At 41.0% G+C, this 24,939-nt stretch overlaps 1 protein-coding gene across 3 annotated transcripts in view; it reads right to left on the bottom strand.

The window, feature by feature from the left end:
• Positions 1-4,613: 4,613 nt before the first annotated feature.
• The window catches only part of OXNAD1 (oxidoreductase NAD binding domain containing 1), a 58,518-nt gene continuing 38,192 nt past the window's right edge, over positions 4,614-24,939 (bottom strand). For 2 of the 3 annotated variants that reach the window (XM_029214574.1, XM_029214575.1), the window contains 4 exons: positions 23,126-23,267; positions 9,478-9,720; positions 8,623-8,731; positions 4,614-7,952 (listed from right to left, as the gene is read on the bottom strand). In XM_029214574.1, the coding sequence (XP_029070407.1) occupies positions 7,798-7,952; positions 8,623-8,731; positions 9,478-9,720; positions 23,126-23,267 (649 nt within the window). In that variant the 3' untranslated portion in view covers positions 4,614-7,797. Of the gene's footprint in view, positions 7,953-8,466; positions 8,732-9,477; positions 9,721-23,125; positions 23,268-24,939 lie in introns of all 3 variants that reach the window. The other variant, XM_029214576.1, reaches the window with a different exon arrangement.

Genomic DNA, 24,939 nt, shown 5'->3' with positions numbered 1-24,939 from the left:
CTTTTTATTTTACATGCTTTTGTATTATTTCATTTTTCACAATCATATTGATTAAAAAGAAATGGACAGAATCTTGGTACACTCGAGCACAGCAAAATGAGACACGGGGATGAGATGGAAGAGACCAGCTTAGGCTAACGGGCCCCTGCAGGGTTTGTAAGAGCTCAGATTGGATCAAGATCCAATTGGATCAAGCTGCTCAACATCCAGTCTGGGTTCCTAAGCACAAAGCATTTTAAAATGCACGCCTTGATTTGATGGTGGGTTAGGAGGTATCTTTAAATGTCATCTCCATGCTTGTTGCATATGTGCATATTAGGAAAGAGTAATATTAAAGACAAGACATCTCACTACTTCTCTAAGATGAGAGCAGTATACTTCTTTGAGTTTCATTTAAAATAAAATGAAATAACAGCTCTCAGGTTGAATTATCAGGATATGATCGTCTACAATATGCAGGAATGAAGGAAATTGCTGTTCTCCATTCAGAAAGTTAAAAAAAATCTCAGGCGGAGGCACATGAGACTGGATGCTGTTTGACAATCAGTGCATGTGTCCACACACTGGTACCTGCACACGCGCATGTACCCACTTGCAGCTCTACATCCCGTAGTAAAAATTCTCCAGAGCACTGTCGCCAGAATGGGTACAACCTTCCCCACTGCCCCCTCCCACCTCCTCATCACTCCAGTGATTCATGCAGTCAGCCACATTCTACACCTCTCTTTCAAGCAGAGTTGCAAAAAAACATTTTTCCCCAAAGCGTTACCACTTTCAATCATAAAAAAAGTTTCCCAAAGTATTAAACTTACTCCTCAAATGAGATTTTGTCTTATACTTTCTTATCTTGAATTTCTAGACAGTGACTGCACATAGTAGGTGCTCAGAAAATAACAGTTAACTAATTTAGCATCCTCTAGAAAAAGCCACCCGGACTCCCACTAAATGATTCTTTCAGAGTTTGGTTTAGTTAATAGTACTGTACCAATTTAACTGTGCTGTTGATTCCTTAGTTTTGATAAACATACCATGTATATGTAAGATGCTGCCACTCGGGGAAGCCGGGAAAAGGTTGTATGGGAACTCTGTACTATCTTTGTAACTCTTCTATAAATCTAAACTTATTTCAAAATAAAGTTTAAAAAACAAACATTAAAAAATGAGTAAATGTTCTTGGATTAGAAGAATTAATATTGTTAAAATGGCCATACTACCCAAAGCAATCTACAGGTTTAATGTGATCCCTATCAAATTACCCATGACATTTTTCACAAAACTAGGACAAATAATCCTAAAACTTATATGGAACCATTAAAGACCAGAATTGACAAAGCAATCCTGAAGATAAAGAACAAATCAGGAGGCACAACCTGATTTCAAACAACACTATAAAGCTACAGTAATCAAAACGGCATGGTATTGGCACAAAAACAGACGTATGGATCAATGGAACAAAATAGAGAGCCCAGAAATAAACTCACACACCAATATACAATGGGAAAAAGACAGTCCCTCTAGCAAGTGGTGTTGGGAAAGTAGGACAGCTGCATGTAAATCAATGAAGTTAGAACACACCTTCACACCATACACAAAAACTCAAAATGGCTTAAATGTAAGACATAACACCATAAAACTCCTAGAAGGAGAACATAAGCAAAACATTCTCTGACATAAATCGTACCAATGTTTTCTTAGGTCAGTCTCCCAAGGCAATAGAAATAAAAGCAAAAATAAACAAATGGGACCTAATTAAACTTAAAAGCTTTTGCACAGCAAAGGAAACCATAAAGAAAACAAAAAGACAACCTACAGACTGGGAGAAAAGATTTGCAAACGATGCTACCAACAAGGGATTAATTTCCAAATTACACAAACAGTTCATACATTTCAATAACAAAAAAAACAATCCAATTGAAAAATGGGCAGAAGACATAGACATTTCTCCAAAGAAGACACACAGATGGCAAATAGACACATGAAAAGACACTTGTCATTGCTAATCAAAACTACAATGAGGTACCATGTCACATTGGTCAGAATGGCCATCATTAAAAAGTCTACAAACAATAAATGCTGGAGAGGGTGTGGAGAAAAGGGAACCCTATTATTCTGTTGGTGGGAATGTAGATTGGTGCAGCCAATTGGTGCAGAGTATGGAGGTTCCTCAAAAAACTAAAACCAGTTACCATATGATCCAGCAATCCCACTCCTGGGAATATATCCAGAGAAAACCATAATTCAAAAAGATACATGCACCCCTATATTCATAGCAGCACTATTCACAATAGCCAAGACATGGAAACAACCTAAGTGTCCATCGACAGAGGAATGGATAAAGAAGATGTGGTACATATATACAATGGAATACTACTCAGCCATAAAAAAGAATGTTGTTTGCAGCAACATGGATGGACCTAGAGATTATTATACTAAGTGAAGTTGACAGGAAAAGACAAATATCGTATGATATCACTTATATGTGGAATCTAAAATATTACACAAATGAACACATCTACGAAACAGAAACACTCACAGACATAGAGAACAGACCTGTGGTTGCCAAGGGGGGGTGTGGGGGAGGGATGGATTGGGAGTTTGGGGTTAGCAGGTGCCAACTATTATATATAGGATGGATCCACGAGGTCCTACTGTACAGAACAGGGAACTATATTCAATATCCTGTGATAAGCCATAATGGAAAAGAATGTGAAAAAGAATACATATATGTATAACTGAATCACTTTGCTGTACAGCAGAAATTAATACAACATTGTAAATCAAGTATACTTCAATAAAATTTTTTTTTAATGAGTTTAAAAAAATGGAGTTCTCTTGACCCCATTTCCCTTTCCAGTTACCATCCCATCTTTTTCCTTCCCTTTACAATAACATTCTTTGAAACAACGATTCATACTCATTACAATTTCTTTCCTCCCAGTTGTTCCCACACCCACTCCAATGTTTCACTCTTGACATCCCTCTTATCAAGATCACCGGTGACCTTCCAGTTGCTACATCAATGGCTGCTCATGAGAACTTCTCTCCTGTTGCATCAAGAATGACCCAGCTGACCAGTCCGTCCTGCTTGAAACACTTTCTTCATGTGGGTTTCTGACAGCACACTCATCTCCTTTTCCTCTTTTCTGTTTATTCAAGCACTTTTTGCAACTCTAATAGCCCCAAACCTCATCAACACCCCACGACTTAGTGGGGGCCCCTAACACAGCCGGGACATCCCCAAACAAGCCAACCATCGAAAGTTTGAACACAATGGATGCAAACAATCAAATGTACAAAAAGCCAAAGAGTTCATAATGATACTTAAAAAAAATAATGTCACTGGTCATCTTCAATCTTTGGAGGTTGCTCAGACACCAACTCTTAATAGGCTAATTGATGAATAAAAGGAATCAAGCACTGATTCTGTCTTTCCAATTCAGACTCATTTTACGGCAAAGTCAATGAGGGAAAGTTCTTTTTAGAAGAGTCACGGGTAATAAATGCAGAAAAAATGATAGAGATGGGCGATTAATCCTTAATGAAATAGTAGGTATAGACAATGATCAACAGCTACTAAGATAATTAGGTGAAAGGCTGATAGAGAACTTTTCATTGGGGGGATCAGGCTGACAAAAGCTGAACCCACTGATCAATCTTAAAAACACTAGAAGTGGGACAGACATTAGGTGCCTCCTTGGGATGCAACAGAAATACATAACACCGGGCTTCCCTGGTGGCACAGTGGTTGAGAATCTGCCTGCTGATGCATGGGACACGGGTTCGAGCCCTGGTCTGGGAGGATCCCACGTGCCGCGGAGCAACTAGGCCCGTGAGCCACAACTACTGAGCCTGCGCGCCTGGAGCCTGTGCTCCGCAACAAGAGAAGCTGCGATAGTGAGAGGGCCGCGCACCGCGATGAAGAGTGGCACCCGCTCGCCGCAACTAGAGAAAGCCCTCGCACAGAAACGAAGACCCAACACAGCAGAAATAAATTAATAAACTCCTACCCTCAACATCTTCTTAAAAGAAAAAAAAAATACGTAACACCACTTACGATGTAGTCCTGCAAAAGAAAAACAAAATCTTGAATCTAAATGAGCTCTAGATCTCCTTACCAGTTTATGTGACATACAGAGGATACAGGGTGATGTTCAATGACACCTTGAGGATACAGTAGGCTGGGTTTACAATGTGGGAAAGTCTATAGGACCAATGCCCCAGTTTCTTCAATGAAATGTCTACGGAGATGTGTGTGGGGTGGGGAGAGGGGACCGTGGATTGAAAGAAGCTCAAAGGACATATCAACCAAATTGCAACACGTGGACTTTGAGGCAGTGGGGGGAAAAGAGCTCAGGAAGGTTGTTTTGATGATACTAAGGAGTCACTGTTACTTGTGCTGAGTGTGAAGAGGGCACGGGGGTCACACTGAGGGGACATGGCTGTTATACACTGAAGAATTTACAGGTGACAAGACATGATTTCTAGGAGTTACTTCAAAATACTCCTGAAACGTCAAAATTGAGGGCAGACACAAATAACAGCAGAATGTTGGTAATCAGTGAAGCTGGGTGATGGATGGTATAATTCTACTGCCTTGTCTACTTTGGTGTATCTTTGAACATTTTCGTAAGACCTTTTTTTTTTTTTTTTTTCTTTCAGAGTAGGGGCTACTGACCAGAAACAGCGTCCCAGGGAACATCCTTATCTCGGAGCTCCACGTCCACCTAAAGACACCCTGTGGATGAGGAAGTGCCCTGTGCCTCAGAGAAAGCCCCTTTAATGGCAGACTATTTGGGAAAGGCCAAGGTATTTGATCCATCTCCTGGTGAGCATTAGCGTTCATTCTAACACAAAATTTGAGAAAGTCTCACACATCAGCTTAACCTATCTTCTGAGTAGACTCTGAAAGGGTCTCATGTCCCAAGAAGAAACATCCTTTCACAAACTCATAAGGCCAGAAGGATCCTTAAGAATGCCTTTAAAACAGCCCATCAGCTCTGGGCAGGTCCTCTCACCCATGTAAGAAGTATCTACTAAGTACTTACCATGTGCCAAAATGAGCGCTGAACAAGACAGAGCCCTACCATGTGCAGGTTCCAGGCAGGTGGACTAAACCTGCGCCATCCAGCCTCTTACATCCTTCCTGAATAGGATGAGGAAAAGCAAAGTACTAACACACTCACACTCATGCACTGCTCTACCGAGCACTTCATATGTTTCATCACCTTTAATCCCCATAACAGCCCCACAAGGGAGGGGGTATTATTACCTCCGTTTCACATGCAGGGGCACGTTATGTGCCCACGTGTGTGTAATTACAAACTGAGGCATCACGCAGGTCAGTGACGTGCTCCAGGTCATCTACCCAGTACGTGGCAGAGCTGAGATCTGAACCCAAGCAGCCTGGCTCACAGGCTCTCTCCAGTTGACATTCTCAGCCACCACACTATAAATTCCAAGTCACTCTGGCTGGACTTAATTTGAGGACCAAAGAGATTCTCACTGGCCCAGCAAGCAAGGGCAAAAGGACATCCTTGACAGTGGACCAGATACACTGTTCAGCGCTCAGCACCAGAAAGAACAGAGCTGGAAGGAGCTACAGTCTAGGCAAAGGTCATGACCTGGCCCCTCAGGGATTTACAGATGGCGACAGTGTCTGGCAGGGTGGCGGGCAGAGCTGGGATCTCCAGGACGGGTGGCCCTTGCTCTGTGACACAACACCGGGCACACAGGCCCCTGTCCCACGCCACACTGAAGCTACTCCCCGGCACCTCCACTCCCAACACAGAAAGGCCTGGGGCGGACTCCCTCTCGGTAGCTGGGTGTCCCCCCACTACCAGCTGCCCTGGCCAGTGGGCAGAAGGGCCCTGTGGTGCTCTCACGCCCTTGAACCTCAGCATGCTCCGCCCTCAAGGCCAGCCCTCGGCCTGGACACTTTGGGGCCAACGGGTGACTCAGGCTCCTTAGGGAGGTCAGAGCTCCTCATGTTCCCCTCACCTCTGAAATGGTGACGATCATTGCCCTGAACGGACTCTGATGTTCCTGTCGGGTCAAGGGTCCCCCTCTCCTCCCACGGAATTCAAATCTGGGATTGAAACAGTTGACAAATGATCCCTGCTTAAAACAAAATTCAAAACAGGGCAGAGGCTAGAATGGTGATGCTAGCCGTCGCCAGACCCCGTAAGTCAGTGATGTGTTTAAGTCCTGGAGTCCCTGTGAGACCTGCAACCCCAGAGAGGAGAAAGGGTCTCCTGCCCTCTCATCAGCTGGAGAACAGAATCCTCTCCACGGACCCCTGCATTCCGGCTCTGGTCTGCCCTTCTTCCCGGACCCCCCTTACCTCATGGGGTTCTCCAGGAAAGTGGCCATGGTCCGAGACTGCCTGTCACAGAAAGGAGGGCCTGGCCTGAGCCTGGGGACTTATTTCAGGTATTTTAAACTCTAAACAGAGATAAGAAGTCAAGTCTGCTTCCTAGCAGTTCCACCAGAGCAGCCTTAGGACGATGCTCTCCACTCTGTCCATGCATCCCGGGGACCACCTCCCAACCCCAGGCTTAGCAAGGGATTAAACGGTAGTTGCTTTCTTTTAGTCACTCAACAGGTATGTGAGAAGCTGCTGTGCCAGGAACAACTCTGGCAAAAGAATGAAATAAAAGGCAGAGGAACAGGGTTTGGAATTGGCTCTGTACCCCCTAATCAATCCTAAGCACATTTCTATAGCCAGCCAGCCGAGCCACTAAAGGCAGATTCAACAGGGAACACGGCAGTCATCCTTGCCTCTGTCCCAAACAAGAAGCCGCCTCCCACGTGTAGCACTGAGGCAGGTGGCCAAAGACACCGACCCCAGGAAAGGTTTCATCTGAGAAGAAACTAACAATTAGGATACATACTGAGGTTGTTTATTAACATGAAGCAAATATGCTGGATGTTCAATTCCATAAAGCAGTTTTCCTAATAATTTTCTATTTCCAAATCCAACTTCTGAAGAAGCAAGGCTGCAGGCAACAATAAGGTAAACTAAAACATTAAAATTTTATTTATTTATTTTTGGCTGCGTTGGGTCTTCGTTGCTGCGCGTGGGCTTTCTCTAGTTGAAGCAAGCAGGGGCTACTCTTCGTTGCGCTGCGCAGGTTTCTCACTGCAGTGGTTTCCCTTGTTGCAGAGCATGGGCTCTAGGCGCACACGCTTCAGCAGCTGTGGCACGCAGGCTCAGGAGTTGTGGCACGTGGGCTTAGTTGCTCCATGGCATGTGGGATCTTCCCGGACCAGGGCTTGAACCCGTGTCCCCTGCATTGACAGGCGGATTCTTAACCACTGTGCCACCAAGGAAGTCCCTAAGACATTAAATATAAAGCATTTCAAATGAAATTATGTTTAAATTTATTCAACATAAGATATATAGGTTGTTATCAAATAATTTAAAGATAGCCTACATTTCACACACAAAACCATATTTTCATATGACTGAATAAAAGTCTATGTCTTTTTTTCCCTTAAGGGGAAAGAAAATCCCTATTGACCAATTCAAGGTACATCATGAGATAATCAAGCAGTTATTCATAAAAGAAAGTCAACGTAGTGAAAATCAGTTTAATCAATGAAGTTTTTGCAACAAGTTTATCATTTAAGTCTGTCAGCTGGTTTTTCTTGTTTCTCCAACCGGTCACTGAGTTCACAGCCTTAAAAACTAAGACTGGGTGGAGGTAAATTCATCCACCACGAATCACAGAGTGTGGACACAGAGTGTCCCTGTCCTCGTGGACCTCCATCCCACCCTTCTGCACCTGCGCCTGCCCCCTACCACCACTTCTCAAAGTAGATGTGCTCTTTGGGAACGTGGCTGCTCTCCAGTTCCTTGGAGAAGAAGTCTGTCATGGGAGGTGGGCCACAAATGTAGAACAAGGTCTCTCTTGAAATATGATATCTTATCTCCTTCTCCGTTATTCTTCCTTCTACCAAAAAACAGAATAAACACCAATTTAAGCCAGACGTGTCTGTACTGAAAAGAGGAAGGACTAACCACAACTCGGCAACAGTGTTTATTTTCAGTAACTAAGCTCAGTGGGTCACGTCCTGAGTCATCAGCATGCTGGCTCCTGCTGGTGTCCTGGCCGGACCCAAGCAGAGAGCGCGTCTCCAGGTTTCCTGAATCCACGGCAAGCAATGAGGGCAGCTGATCATAATGCACTCACCAGACAGGGCCAGGGAGCATACTGATCTCTGGAAGAGATTCAAAACTGCCTTCAGCAAAGTAAATAAACTGCTTTGTGAGAACTCCTCCCAGGGAGGGGAAACCACGAGAAATTTAAATTACTATTAATGGCAAATGGAATTGATTCAGTCAAAGCCGGAGTATAATTCTTTGTATGCATACTACGGCGATGACGCAAAGGTCCCCTAAAAAATGCAGAAAATAAATTTTAATATGGGCAGCAGATCTGTATATAATAAGTAAATCCAACTAACCTCTCCGTATTTTTCCATGATGAATCGTCTCTCAATTCCCCAAGTAGTGACATTCCCAGCCAGCAACTCCCAGCAATAAAGCATCTACACTCAACCAACTGGCACATCCACAAAATAACGGTGTGGATACAGTCAAAACATCTTTAGGGGACTCACCCGTGATGTACGGCTTGAGTTCTGCACTGATTTGTGTAGTCTGTTTTGTAACATGCAAACTGCATGCAATCTTCTCAGGAAATTCATTTACTAAATCAAGGATATTTTTCTGGAATGTCAAACATATTTGGTCACACTACAATTTAAAAAAATCAAAACAGATGTGCACCCCCAGGGACGCTGAACCTCCACTGCCATTCCACACACGTCTGCCCCTCCGCTCTCTACTTAGAGAGATATTGTTTGCAGCCGAGCAGACCAGAGCATTCAGAGTACAGAGGGCTATTTGGCTTTAATTGAAATCTGAATATGCTAACAAGCATATTACTAACTCTCCGGGAGTTTTTTCTTTTTCCTTTTTCTCAGGCGTGGGCAATTAAGCAGCAGTTTCACTGACCACAGTTGTGTCTTTTAACTGTTTCTGTTCTTTTGTTCATCCTTGCAGCTGCAAAGCAACCCAGAGTGAAACGCTTCTCCTGTCAAATGGACTTAGTTTCCACAGATGCAACCGCTGGGAGTTTCACATACCCAGCTGGGTCTTACCTACTCCTGTGCCATCTGAGCCCACCCGTAGTCCTCGTGACTCTCTGGGGAACCCCAGCGCCATGGTGACTTTCCTGCTCATCCACCTCCTGATTCAAGCCCCCAGCCCTGCCCTCTCCTGTCACTGCACTGGGAGCCTCCTCAGCACTAGCTTTTTAAATTGTCCTGGGCCTCATTTGAACATGATTCAGCCTTTGCAGCTTCTGAACTATTGCAGAGAAGACGGAATAGAGACAAGAAAGGTCCGTGGACACTAATACCATGATGCGAGTCTGCTCACAGCAAGCTATGGGACACACGCTCCTCCCTTACCTTGAACAGGAGCTCACTGGTGTTTTTTGCGCTGTAGAACAGTCTGATTGTTCCAATCTCATACCCACGTCCCTTGTTCGCCCGTTCTCTGTGGAGGTCTGTTGCATGCCGCAGGATGGAAAGCAGAGGGTTAATTCCAACTCCTCCCGCAATCAACACAAGGTTTCTAGAGGCATCTGCAGGCTGAGGGTCAAAGAAGAACTCTCCACCCACTCTCATGGCCACTTCCGAGTCCAGTGTACACTGAGGGGGGAGAGAAACGAGCCTTTAATGCTGTGTAGCAAAGGTCTTAAACCACGTTCTTCCTTCGGAAAGCAGAGTGCATCCACCTCCTATATTCTGGTCAGTTTTTAGGGCCATTTTTACAGCTTGCTCTCAGTTCTCGCAGGGCCGTGAACTGATCCCACCTGTGCCTCATACAGGCCATGTGCTCCTCCACCTTCATGATGCAGGCTGCACAGCCACTCTGGTGTTGAGAAACGGAGGCTCGTTTCAGGAATCCTGCCATTTGTTAACTTCTCAGGTGCTGAACTAACTGGGTTGTGCAGAGAGGCACTGGGCCCAGGGGACAGCCCTGACGTATGAGTGTCCTTTTCTGAGCTGTGCGCCTGTGCTCTGATTAAAGCCTTGGAGCTGAGAGGTGGGATGGGGCTACCCTGGGCTCATCAGGGCTGAGAAGTGTGGGTCCCCAGGCTTCCTCCTGGCCGCCAGCAGGGAACAGCCAGGCTGCTCCACAGGCTGAGGCCAGCACTGCGGTCCTGCTCAGTGCTGTCAGCTTCTCCCTGGAGCAGAACAGGCAGCCAGAGGTTCCAGCCTAGGGGTTGAGTACCAATCACACCCACCCAGGTAAAGCAGCTACAACTGGGTGAGGTCACTTACACCAGAGATACCATCAGAGCTGAATGCACTGGTTCTCCATGGGGGCGGTACTGCCCCTGAGGGAGGTGTTTTGGAAATCTGTGGTGACACTTTTTTCAGGTCATGATGACGTGGGGAATCCAACTGGCATTTAGAGGGCAGGGCCAGAGACACCAGATGTCCTGTGAAGTTAGTGGTGCCCAGAAGCTGGCTCCTACTAAGCGGATGGTTAAATCTGCAGGAATTGTGTGGGCCAGTTTCTACTGGTAGTTTGATGCCAGCAACTGTGGGAGTATTTACAGCACAGAAATCAGCAAATGAGGCAAACGAGGGCTTTTAAGTCAGAGAGCTGGTGTGGCGGCACACCAGTCTCTGTGATGCACAGGGCTGCCCTGCACAGACTTCTAAAAGATCCATGGGACGTACATGCAGGTGAAAACTGGTTTGGAACGATCTGAGACTAGACCCTAAATCATTTTACAAAAAAACTCGACCACAGGGCAGACAGCAGAAGCAAGAAGAACCACAATCCTGCAGCCTGTGGAACAAAAACCACATTGACAGAAAGACAGACATGATGAAAAGGCAGAGGGCTATGTACCAGATGAAGGAACAAGATAAAACCCCAGAAAAACAACTAAATGAAGTGGAGATAGGCAACATTCCAGAAAGAGAATTCAGAATAATGATAGTAAAGATGATTCAGGACCTCGGAAAAAGAATGGAGGCAAAGATAGAGAAGATGCAAGAAATGTTTAACAAAGACCTAGAAGAACTAAAGAACAAACAAACAGAGATGAACAATACAATAACTGAAATGAAAACTACACTAGAAGGAATCAATAGCAGAATAACTGAGGCAGAAGAACGGATAAGTGACCTGGAAGACACAATGGTGGAACTCACTGCTGTGGAACAGAATAAAGATAAAAGAATGAAAAGAAATGAAGACAGCCTAAGAGACCTCTGGGACAACGTTAAACACAACAACATTCGCATTACAGGGGTCTCGGAAGGAGAAGACAGAGAGAAAGGACCCGAGAAAATATTTGAAGAGAGGATAGTCGAAAACTTCCCTAACATGGGAAAGGAAATAGCCACCCAAGTCCAGGAAGTGCAGAGAGTCCCATACAGGATAAACCCAAGGAGAAACATGCGAAGACACACAGTAATCAAATTGGCAAAAATTAAAGACAAAGAAAAATCAGTGAAAGCAGCAAGGGAAAAATGACAAATAACAGACAAGGAAACTCCCATAAGGTTAACAGCTGATTTCTCAGCAGAAACTCTACAAGCCAGAAGGTAGTGGCATGACATATATAAAGTGATGAAAGGGAAGAACCTACAACCAAGATTACTCTACCCGGCAAGGATCTCATTCAGATTCAATGGAGAAATCAAAAGCTTTACAGACAAGCAAAAGCTAAGAGAATTCCACACCACCAAACCAGCTCTACAACAAATGCTAAAGGAACTTCTCTAACGGGGAAGCACAAGAGGAGAAAAGGACCCACGAAAACAAACCCAAAACAATTAAGAAAATGGTCATAGGAACATACGCATCGATAATTACCTTAAACGTGAATGGATTAAATGCTCCAACCAAAAGACACAGGCTCGCTGAATGGATACAAAACCAAGACCCATATATATATGCTGTCTACAAGAGACCGACTTCAGACCTAGGGACACATACAGACTGAAAGTGAGGGGATGGAAAAAGATATTCCATGCAAATGGAAATCAAAAGAAAGCTGGAGTAGCAATACTCCTATCAGGTAAAATAGACTTTAAAATAAAGAACATTACAAGAGACAAGGAAGGACACTACATAATGATCAAGGGATCAATCCAAGAAGAAATATAACAATTATAAATATATATGCACCCAACACAGGAGCACCTCAATACATAAGGCAACTGCTAACAGCTATAAAAGAGGAAATCGACAGTAACACAATAATACTTTAACACCTCACTTACACCAATGGACAGATCATCCAAACAGAAAATGAATAAGGAAACACAAGCTTTAAATGACACAAAAGACCAGATAGATTTGATATTTATAGGACATTCCATGCAAAAACAGCAGATTACACTTTCTTCTCAAGTGCGCACGGAACATTCTCCAGGACAGGTCACATCTTGGGTCACAGATCAAGTCTTAGTAAATTTAAGAATACTGAAATCATATCAAGCATCTTTTCTGACCACAATGCTATGAGATTAGAAATTACAGGGAAAAAAACGGTAAAAACCGCAAACATATGCAGGCTAAACAATACATTACTAAATAACCAAGAGATCACTGAAGAAATCAAAGAGGAAATCAAAAAAATACCTAGAGACAAATGACAATGAAAACAGAATGATCCAAAACCTATGGGATGCAGCAAAAGCATTTCTAAGAGGATAAATTTATAGCAATACAAGCCTACCTCAAGAAACAAGAAAAATCTCAAATAAACAATCTAACCTTACACTTAAAAGAACTAGAGAAAGAAGAACAAACAAAACCCAAAGTTAGTAGAAGGAAAGAAATCAAAAAGATCAGAGCAGAAATAAATGAAATAGAAACAAAGAAAACAACAGCAAAGGTCAATAAAACTAAAAGCTGGTTCTTTGAGAAGATAAACAAAATTGATAAACCATTAGCCAGACCCATCAAGAAAAAGAGGGAGAGGACTCAAATCAATAAAATTAGAAATGAAAAAGGAGAAGTTAGAGCAGACACTGCAAAAATACAAAGCATCCTAAGAGACTACTACAAGCAACTCTATGCCAATAAAATTTTAGGACAACTTGGAAGAAATGGACAAATTCTTAGAAAGGTATAAGCTTCCAAGACTGAACCAGGAAGAAATAGAAAATATAAGCAGACCAATCACAAGTAATGAAATTGAAACTGTGATTAAAAATCTTCCAACAAACAAAAATCCAGGACCAGATGGCTTCACAGGTGAATTCTACCAAACATTTAGAGAAGAGCTAACACCCATCCTTCTCAAACTCTTCCAAAACACTGCAGAGGAAGGAACATTCCCAAACTCATTCTATAAGACCACCATCACTCTGTTACCAAAACCAAAGATACGGGCTTCCCTGGTGGCGCAGTGATTGAGAGTACGCCTGCCGATGCAGGGGACACGGGTTCGTGCCCCGGTCCAGGAGGATCCCACATGCCGCAGAGCGGCTGGGCCCGTGAGCCATGGCCGCTGAGCCTGCACATCCGGAGCCTGTGCCCTACAACGGGAGAGGCCACAACAGTGAGAGGCCCGCGTACCGCAAAAAAACAAAACAAAACCAAAGACACTACAAAAACAGAAAATTACACACCTATATCACTGATGAATATAGATGCAAAAATCCTCAACAAAATACTAGCAAACAGAATCCAACAACACATTAAAAGGATCATACACCATGATCAAGTGGGATTTATCCCAGGGATGCAAGGATTTTCAGTATACGCAAATCAATCAATGTGATACACCATATTAACAAACTGAAGAATAAAAACCATATGATCATCTCAATAGATGCAGAAAAAGCTTTTGACAAAATTCAACACCCATTTATGATAAAAACTCTCCAGAAAGTAGGCATAGAGGGAACCTTCCTCAACATAATAAAGGCCATACACAACAAGCCCACAGCAAACATCATTCTCAATGGCGAAAAACTGAAAGCATTTCTCCTAAGATCAGGAACAAGACAAAGATATCCACTCTCACCGCTATTATTCAACATAGTTGCAGGATACAAAATTAATGCACAGAAATCTCTGGCATTCCTATACATAAATGATGAAACATCTGAAAGAGAAATTAAGGAAACACTCCCATTTACCACTGCAACACAAAGAATAAAATACCTAGGAATAAACCTACCTAGGGAGACAAAAGACCTGTATGCAGAAAACTACAAGACACTGATGAAAGAAATTAAAGATGACACCAACAGATGGAGAGATATACCATGTTCTTGAATTGGAAGAATAAATATTGTGAAAATGACTATACTTCCCAAGCAACCTACAGATTCAATGCAATCCCTATCAAATTACCAATGGCATTTTTTTACAAAACTAGAAAAAATCTTAACATTTGTATGGAGACACAAAAGACCCCGAATAGCCAAAGAAGTCTTGAGGGAAAAAAACGGAGCTGGAGGAATCAGACTCCCTGACTTCAGACTATACTACAAAGCTACAGTAATCAAGACAATATGGTACTGGCACAAAAACAGAAACATAGATCAATGGAACAGGATAGAAAGCCTAGAGATATACCCCTGCACCTATGGTCAACTAATCTATGACAAAGGAAGGCAAGGATATACCATGGAGAAAAAACACTCTCTTCAATAAGTGGTGCTGGGAAAACTGGACAGCTCCATGTAGAAGAATGAAATTAGAACACTCCCTAACACCATACACAAAAATAAACTCAAAATGGATTAGCGACCTAAATGTAAGACCATACACTATAAAACTCTTAGAGGAAAACACAGGAAGAATATTCTATGACATAAATCATAGCAAGATCTTTTTTGATCCACCTCCTAGAGTAATCGAAATAAAAACAAAAATAAACAAATGGGACCTAATGAAACTTAAAAGCTTTTGCAAAGCAAAGGAAACTACAAACAAGACTAAAAGACAACCCTCAGAATGGGAGAAAATATTTGCAAACAAATCAACGGACACAGGATTAATCTCCAAAATATATAAACAGCTCATGCAGCTCAATATTAAAAAAAACGAACGACCGAATCAAAAAATGGGCAGAAGACCTAAATAGACATTTCTCCAAAGAAGACATACAGATGGCCAAGAAGCACATGAAAAGCTGCTCAACATCACTAATTATTAGAGAAATGCAAATCAAAGCTACAATGAGGTATCACCTCACACCAGTTAGAATGGGCATCATGAGAAAATCCACAAACAACAAATGCTGGAGAGGGTGTGTAGAAAAGGGAACTCTCTTGCACTGTTGATGGGAATGTAAATTAATACAGCCACTATGGAAAACAGTATGGAGGTTCCTTAAAAAACTAAAATTAGAATTACCATATGACCCAGCAATCCCACTACTGGGCATATACCCAGAGAAAACCATAATTCAAAAAGACACATGTACCCCAATGTTCACTGCAGCACTATTTACAATAGCCAGGACATGGAAGCAACCTAAATGTCCATCGACAGACAAACGGATAAAGAAGATGTGGTACATGTATACGATGGAATATTACTCAGCCGTAAAAAGGAACAAAACTGGGTCATTTGTAGAGACATGGTAAGATCTAGAGACTGTCATACAGAGTGAAGTAAGTCAGAAAGAGAAAAACAAATATAGCATATTAACGCATATATGTGGAACCTAGAAAGATGGTACAGATGAACCAGTTTGCAGGGCAGAAATTGAGACACACATGTAGAGAACAAACGTATGGACACCAAGGGGGGAAAGCAGCGGGGCTGGGGGGTGGTGGCGTGATGAATTGGGAGATTGGGATTGACATGTATACACTGACGTGTACAAAATGGATTACTAATAAGAACCTGCTGTATAAAAAACAAAAACAGAGGGCTTCCCTGGTGGCACAGTGGTTGAGAGTCCGCCTGCCGATGCAGGGGACACAGGTTCGTGCCCCGGTCCGGGAAGATCCCACATGCCACGGAGTGGCTGGGCCCGTGAGCCATGGCCACTGAGCCTGCGCATCCGGAGCCTGTGCTCTGCAATGGGAGAGGCCACAACAATGAGAGGCCCACATACTGCCAAAAAAAACACCAAAACAAACCCAGAAACAAACACAAGTCAAAGTATTGTTTGCCTGGATCTAACGTGGTCTGAATTTTCCAGAATGTCACTGCCATGTAGACTGTATGTTGTTGTGTCCAGAAATTTACCAAACATGTTCACTATTCTGGAGAACCACATCCCAGTGTACAGCACGTATGTGTGGTCATTCTGTTGCCAGGAAACACCTGCACCACCTGCATCTGTATACGTGTATTCCCGGTGATCCTACACTGAGGAACAGCAACCTGCCTACCTCATTCTACCTTCTAGTTTAGACATGTCCCACCATTTATACACTGAAATACAGTCTTTGATTATGGATCACTTTCCTTTATTTCTCCTTTGTATTGTATTTAGAGAATTGTGTTATATTTTAAATGTATTTATTTAATGTATGTACCTATGTATATACTAACTTTGAATTTCATTTCAGAAATGAAAGGGGGCATTGGATCCAGCAGTGTTGAGAACCCTTAATTTGGATAAAAACACACTGATCTAGGAGTCAGAAAGCTAACTTTTAATCACAGCCCCTACGAAATCCAGCAAGTCCCTTCGCTCCTCTCAGCCTCTGCTGCCGCACCTGGAAAATGGGTTCCAGCCCCCGTCCTGCTCACCCCCCAGGGCCATGGTGGGCATTGCATGACACTGTGGGGGAACCCCTGCTGGCAGCAAGCACTACATGGAGGGTATTTTGGTCATGTGGCTGTCACAGAAGAAAAAACATAGGGGGTGCCTGCTTCCTTCTTCCCTGTCACCAAAAAACAGAACTTAGGAATAAAGAAATCATTTATACTAGGAGCATTCTTGACACAAGTCAACTGAGTAGACTCCCTCAGTTCAGGCACTTTCTGAAGACCAACCCTGAGCGCTCACCTGGTGTCTTGCCTGACAGGTGCACAGTAAGTACTTTTTGATATGAATTTAATTTGGGGCTCTACAACTTAAAGAACTAAACTTAGAGAAAATCTAAGAAAAAATGAAAATTATGTGAATTCACAGAACAAGTCCTTTTTGGTCAAGAACTGTTAAATGAATGGAAATCCTTTCTCTGAGGGGGAAAAAAAACCCCATCTGAACTATTTTAAAGATGCAGGAGATTTTTACATGAAGGATGGTACATGGGTTTTCATTTTTGACAGAAGAAATTAGCAGCAAGGGTGCATTCTTTTAGGAATAACTAAAATCTAGGAATTGCTACACTGTCTTCCAAAGTGCTTTAAAATGCTCTTCCCTTTCAAGTCTTGAAAACAGAAATCTGTGGAGGCTCTGTCTAATGATGACAGCAGAGTTAATCTCTCTCCCCTCCTCTCCTTCTTGCCTGTACATTTCTCTTTATCTCTAAGAATCTAAGAGTAAAAGAGACTAAGAAACAAGACAGAAATAATTCCCTCCAATGGTCACCTTCAGAGTGCTTAGTAATGATACCAAACAAAAACTTTAGGTTACTGCTTTTAGAAACCAGAGCATTTTCAACCCTTAAGTTGTCAAGAAAATATGTTCCAGAGAAAGATAATAATCAAGAAGCCTGTCATCTCCTTAGTGACAAAATAATCTTCAGTAGATCTATCTCTTAATTTGCTAGCATCTGGAAAGAATCAAAAGCCACCTTTGTCTTTTGTTGATCAATAAAAACTGCCAGGGTAGCATGAACACGAGACTCAAAGTGCTGTAGAGTATAAAATGGAAGCGAGTAAAGGGACATTACCTTCAATTACATGGCAATGTATCTAATTTGGATATAGATTTTCTACTTTTGAAATAAACAACTTTTCCACTGCAACTGGTGCCCAGCACACAATAGCTGTCTACAACCCTTTACCCTACCAGGAGCTTGAGCCAAAGCAGAGAAAATAAAGGAAGACGTTTATGGCACTTTATTCCATGTCCCAACACAGCAGCCTGCTGCCACCGAGACACTCACGTGCCTCTATTGTCCACTCTAATAGCTTAATAAGACGAATCCTCAGGAGGAAAACAGACACCTGAGAATGGTTCCAAGAAAAATCTGACTTCATAAAGGCTGTTTGCAACTCCCACTGGGCAGAGTGGAGCAGGCAATACAATTAGGATGTGCACTCAAGCAATGCCACTTGGAGATTTTCTACAGCCTCTTGGAATAAGTTCCTCCACTGAAATGCCAATGAGCCATGAAACCAAGCAGGAAGCTATGGACCAGGAACAGGTCCAGGTCACGTAGGCGGCCAACAACTGGAGGGGGCACGTGGCACTAGGAGCCCAGATGGCTAAGCTCCTTTTAGCACTGAACTCGGGGCACATGGACACCTTGCTGGTCCCACCCTCAGGGCATACTTTAACAACTCAGGATGCAACCTGGAGATAGTGATGGAGGAAAATCCAACGAGAATATAAAAAGGAATGAGATAGCCGAGGCCACACCAAAGGAAGGACTCAGAAGGTCGCAGGGTAGAAATGTGACAGGATACATTTACAATGGAAATGCTAAGGCAAGCAGTTAGAAATGTGTGTAAACAGATACAACCTGACATGTAAACCATAGGAAGAATATTTTTTTATGCTGCTGTAGATTTAGAAATCTTTTATTTTTTACATTATCTTTACGGTAACAGTTTTTTGTTGTTGTACACTTCTATGAATTTTAACACAAACATAGAGAAGTGTAGCACCAAAATTGATACTGAACAGTTCCATCACCCCCCCAAAACTCCCCTATGCTATCCCTTTCTGCTCACACCCTTCCCCACCCTATCCCTTGTCAACCACGTTTCCATCACTGTATTTCTGCCTTCCAGATTGTGGCATAAATGAGATGTATGGGACCTTTGAGACTGGCTTTTTTCACTCAACATAACACCCCTGAGATTCACCTGAGTTGTGTTGTGCATCAACAGTTGATCTGTTTTTACTGCTTAATTAACAAATACAGGTGGACCTGGGAGATACTGCAGGTTGGATTCCAGAACACAGCAATAAAGCGAGTACTACAATTAAGTGAGTCACAGCCATTGTTTGGTTGCTGTGCATATAATACATTTATAATGCATATAAAAGTTATGTTTACATTATACTTTATTAAGTGTACAGTAGCATTATGTCTAAAAAAACATGTACATACCTTAATTAAAAAATACTTTATACTACAAAGCTACAGTAATCAAAACAGTACGGTACTGGCACAAGACAGATCAATGGAACAGGACAGAAAGCCCAGAAATAAACCCACACACTTATGGTCAATTAATCTATGACAAAGGAGGCAAGAATAGACAATGGAGAAAAGACAGTCTCTTCACTAACTGGTATGGGGAAAACTGGACAGCTACATGTAAAAGAATAAAATTAGAACATTCTCTAACATCATATAGAAAAACAAACTCAAAGTGGATTAAAGACCTAAATGTTAAGACCAGATACTATTAAACTCCTAGAGAAAAACATAGGCAGGACACTCTTTGACATAAATTTCAGCAATATTTTTCTTGGATCCATCTCCTAGAGTAATGGAAATAAAAACAAAAATAAACAAATGGGACCTAATTAAACTTAAAAGCTTTTGCACAACAAAGGAAACCATAAACAAAGCGAAAAGACAACCTATGGACTGGGAGAAAATATTTGCAAACAATGCTACCAACAAGGGATTAACGCCCAAAATATACAAACAGCTCATACAGCTTAATATCAAAAAAAAACCCAATTAAAAAATGGGTAGAAGACCTAAACAGACATTTCTCCAAAGAAGACATACAGATGGCCAAAAGGCATATGAAATGATGCTCAATGTCGTTAATTATTAGAGAAATGCAAATCAAAACGACTATGAGGTACCACCTCACTCCAGTCAGAATGGCCATCATCAAAAAGTCTACAAATAAATGGTGGACAGGGTGTGGGGAAAGGCAACCTTCCAAACTGTTGGTAGAAAGGTAAATTGGTGCAGCCACTATAAAGAACAGTATGGAGGTTCCTTAAAAAACTAAAAACAGACTTAGCATATGATCCATCAATCCCACTCCTGGGCATATATCTAGAGAAGACTCTAATTTGAAAAGATACATGCACCACAAAGTTCATAGCAGACCTATTCACAATAGCCAAGACATGGAAACAACCTTATGTCCATCAACAGATGAATGGCTAAAGAAGATGTGGTATATATATATGATGGAATAATACTCAGCCATAAAAAAGAATGAAATAATGCCATTTGAAGCTACATGGATAGACTTAGAGATTATCATACTAAGTGAAGTAAACAAGACAAAGACAAATATCATATATCACCTGTATGTGGAATCTAAAAAAATAATACAAAAAAACTTATTTACAAAACAGAAATAGACTCACAGGCATAGAAAACAAAATTACGGCCACCAAAGGGGAAAGCTGGGGAAGGGATAAATTAAGAGTTTGGGATTAACATACATATACTACTGCTATATATAAGACAGATAAACAACAAGGACCTACTATATACTACAGGAAACTATATTCAATATCTTGTAATAACCTATAATGGGAAAGAATCTGAAAAAGAATATATATATGTATGTATATATATATATACACACACATACATATATATGTATAGCTGAGTCACTTTGCTGCACATCTGAAACTAACATAACATTGTATATTAACTATACTTTTTTTTTTTTTTTTTTTGCGGTATGCGGGCCTCTCACTGTCGTGGCCTCTCCCGTTGCAGAGCACAGGCTCCGGACGCGCAGGCTCAGTGGCCATGGCTCACGGGCCCAGCCGCTCTGCGACATGTGGGATCTTCCCGGACTGGGGCATGAACCCGTGTCCCCTGCATCAGCAGGTGGCCTCTCAACCACTGCGCCACCAGGGAAGCCCAACTATACTTTAATTTAAAAAATTTCTTCATATAAAGAAAACCTTTATTGTTAAAAAAAATGCTAACTATCATCTGACAAGGCAGGGTTGCCACAAACATTCAATTAGTAAAAGAACACAATTATTTGCAAAGTGCAGTAAAGTAAGGCCCAGTAAAACAAGGTCTGCCTGTATACTGTATGAATGCATTGATATCACAGTTTATCCATTCACCTGCTGAGGGATGTTTTGGTTGTTTCTAGTTTTTGACAATTATGAATAGAACCACTATAAACATTCATGTACAGGTTTTTATATGGACAATTCTTTTGTTTCTCTAGGATGAATACCCAGGAGTGGTACTGCTGGGTATTATGGTAAGTGTATATTTAGTTTCATATGGAACGGCCAAAATATTTTCCAGGATGGCTGTAGTATCTTGCTTTCCTTCTAACAATATAAGCAATATAAGAGTTCCAGTTTCTCCACATCATTGGTAGCACTTGGTATTGTCGATACTTTAAATTTTAGTCATTCTAATAGGTCTGTAGAGGTATCCCACTATATATGGTTTTAATCTGCATTTCCCTAATGGTTAATGATGCTGACCATTGTTTCATTGCTTATTTGCCATCCTTATGTCCTTTTTAGGGAAGCATCTGTTCAATCCTTTGCCCATTTAAAAATTATGTTTGTTTTATTTTTGCTGCCTTTTGCAAGTTCTTTATATATTCTGGATATGAGTCCTTTGTTGGATATCTAATTTGCAAATACTTTCTCCTAGGCTGTGGCTTCTTTTTGAAAATTCTGTTATAGTGTATTTTGCAGAAAAAAAATTTTAATTTTGATTAAGTCCGATATATAAATCTTTCCTCTTAGGAATCTTGCTTTTGGTGTCATGTCTAAGAACTATCTGCCTACCCTGATGTTCAGAATATATCCAGTGTTTTCTTCTAAAACCTTTACTTAGACCTACAATATATTTTGAGTTAACTCTGAATATAAAGTATGAGATTTAAGTCAATGTTCCTTTTTTCTGCATATGGATAGACAACTATTCCAGCACTGTTTGTTGAAAAGGTTATCCTTTCTCCATTGAATTTCTTTAGCACCTCTGTCAAAAATCAAAAGGCCGTATGTGTGCCGGTCTACTGAACTCTTTAATCTGTTCCATTGATCTATATGTCTATCCCTTCACCAATACCACACTGTTTTTATTACTGTAGCTTTATTTTAATCTTAAATTTGAGTAATGTGATTCCTCCCCTGTTAGTCTTCTTTTTCAAAACTGTTTTTGCTACCCTAGTTCCTTTGCTCTTCCATATAAATTTTAAAATCAGTTTATTTGTATCTACAATATTTGCAATATAGCACATTCCTTTTTCGTAAAGGGGATAAGCAAGTGCCTGAGATGGGATGGAGGTTGTTGGTAAATACAGAAGGCACACTCTAGAAGTGAAGAGGATGGCAGTTAAAAAAAAGATAAAGGTCAAAAACTAAGAAGACAAATAACTGATCTGTTCTTAGCTCACTCTTTGTTATCAGAGTTCTAGTAGGTAATGGAACAGCAGCATAGGGTTGTGTTGAGGTCCATGATGAACCATGAATTATTAGCAGCAAATGTGGACTCCTTCTCAAAATTACATGTGAAGAGCTCTCCAGAAACTGAAATGGAGAGGCAGTGGCACCACAGGTTTAGCAGTGCTCAACTGGGCACGAGAAGTACGTAATCAGAGATTGTTTCCTCTCCAAATAATGAGAGAATGATTAGCTTAATTCTCTTCATTTAAGATGGTCAGGACAAAATAATCTGATTTATAGATTTACCAATTACAAGACACACACAGAGCCAATTTCCAAAAACGTACATATGAAGTAAAAATGTTTTAATCCTAAAGCAGCATTCAACTGAATACTGTTTGGTGACCCAGAAGGTATTTCAAGACCCCAAAGTATCTTTGCATCATCCTTAGTGCATCAAAAAGGTTCTGCTTCTTTAACCTTGCTACAGTCTGAATTCTGGATGGAGGGGAGCTCTTTGTGAGCTTCTACCCTTTTCATGAAAGCCTAGGTTTCTTAGGTGGATTAAGTGAGCTGAACACAAATTCTGTGGGAGACAGAGATCCCAGATCTCCCAGTTTAAACACAGGTTTGCTCACCTGATTGTGAATCCAGAGAGCAGGAGGGTGGTTTGTGTATTTCACTGCCAATTCTATCATTCTCTCTTGTTCTAGCAGTCTGGGGCTGGAGCATATTGAGAACCCACCAACCACAGAGACTCCTGGGATAAAGAAGTCAACCCTAAAAGGAAAGGCAAGTAAATGACTATTGTTGAAGCAATTTTAAAAGTGGGTAGTAAGGTAAACAAAACTGACAAACTAGACTAAGAAAAAAGGAGAAACAAATAAAATTACTAAAATCAAGAATGAATGATGGGACATTATCACCAACCTCACCAAAAAAAAAAAAAAAAAAAAAAAGATTATAAAGGAATTCTATGAATAAGATAAAAAATTAGCTAACTCAGACGAAATGGACACACTCCTTGAAAGACACAAATTACCTAACTGGACTCAAGAAGAAACTGAAAATCTGAACAGACCCATAATAAGTAAATGGATTGAATTAGTAATTTTAAAACTTCCCACAAGAAAAGAATAGGTCCAGATGGCAGCACTGGTGAACTCTATCAAACATTTAATGAAGAATTAATGCTAATCTTTCACAAATACTTCCAAAAAACCCAGAAAAGAACACTTCCCAACTTATTCTATGAGGTCAGTTACCCTGATACCAAAACCAGACAAAGCTATCACAAGAAAAGGAACTATAGATCAACATCCCTTGTGAATATAGATGCAAAAACCCCAGGAATACAAGATTGGTTTAACATATGAAAATCAATCCAATGAAATAAACCCACTTAACAGAATAAAGGACAAACCCATGTGATCATCTCAATAGATGCAAAAATGGCATCTGACAAAATTCAATACCCTTACATAATAAAAATACTCAACAAACCAGGAATAAATGTGAACTTCCTCAACATGATAAAGGCAACTATAAAATATCTACAGCCAACATCATATTTAACCTTGAAAGGCCAAAAACTTCCCCACTAAGAACAGAAGCAAGACAAAGATGTCTGCTCTGACCACTTCTACTCAACATTGTACTAAAGGTTCTAGCCAAAGCAATTAAGCAAGAAAATGAAATAAAAGGTATCCAGATTGGAGGGAAAGAAGTTGCAGATGACTTAATATTGTATATAGAAAATTCCAAGGAATTTACTATAAATATATTAGACTAATAAACAAGTTCAAATAAGGCTGCAGGATTTAAAATCAGTAATAAAAACCAATTTTACTTCTACACACTAGCAATGAACAATCTAAATGTGAAATTAAGAAAAATAATTCTATTTATAATAGAATAAAATAATAACTGGGAATAATCTTTAAAAGAAGTTTAAGATTTGTACACTGAAAACTACAAAACATTGTTGAAAAAAATCAAAGATGATCTAAATAAACAGAAAGGCTTCTCATGCTCATGGACTAGAAGACCTAACACTGTTAAGATGGCATTAGTGCCCAAAGTGATCTACAGATTCAATACAATACCTATCAAACCCTAGCTGGTTTCTTTGCAGAAACTGACAAGTTGATCATAAAACTGATATGAAATTCAAGGAACCCAGAATCACCGAAGAATAAATTTGGAGGATTCATACCTTCTGATTTCAAAACTTATTATAAATCTACAGTAATGAGGACACTGTGTACTGGTGTAAGGACAAGCATATATATCAATGGCAAAGAACTGAGAATCCAGAAATAAACTCTTAGATTTATGGTCAACTGATTTTCAACAACAATACCAACACAATTCAATGGCAAAAGAATAGTCTTTTCAACAAGTCGTGCTGGTTTTGTAGTAATCTATAAGGGAAAAGAACCTGAAAAAGAAT

The sequence above is a fragment of the Monodon monoceros genome, unplaced genomic scaffold, assembly GCF_005190385.1.
Source record: "Monodon monoceros isolate NGI ecotype Baffin Bay Population unplaced genomic scaffold, NGI_Narwhal_1 Super_Scaffold_11, whole genome shotgun sequence".
Lineage (NCBI taxonomy): Eukaryota > Metazoa > Chordata > Mammalia > Artiodactyla > Monodontidae > Monodon > Monodon monoceros.
Note: the sequence above shows the minus strand (reverse complement) of the source record. Positions and strands in the feature narration are given on the sequence as shown.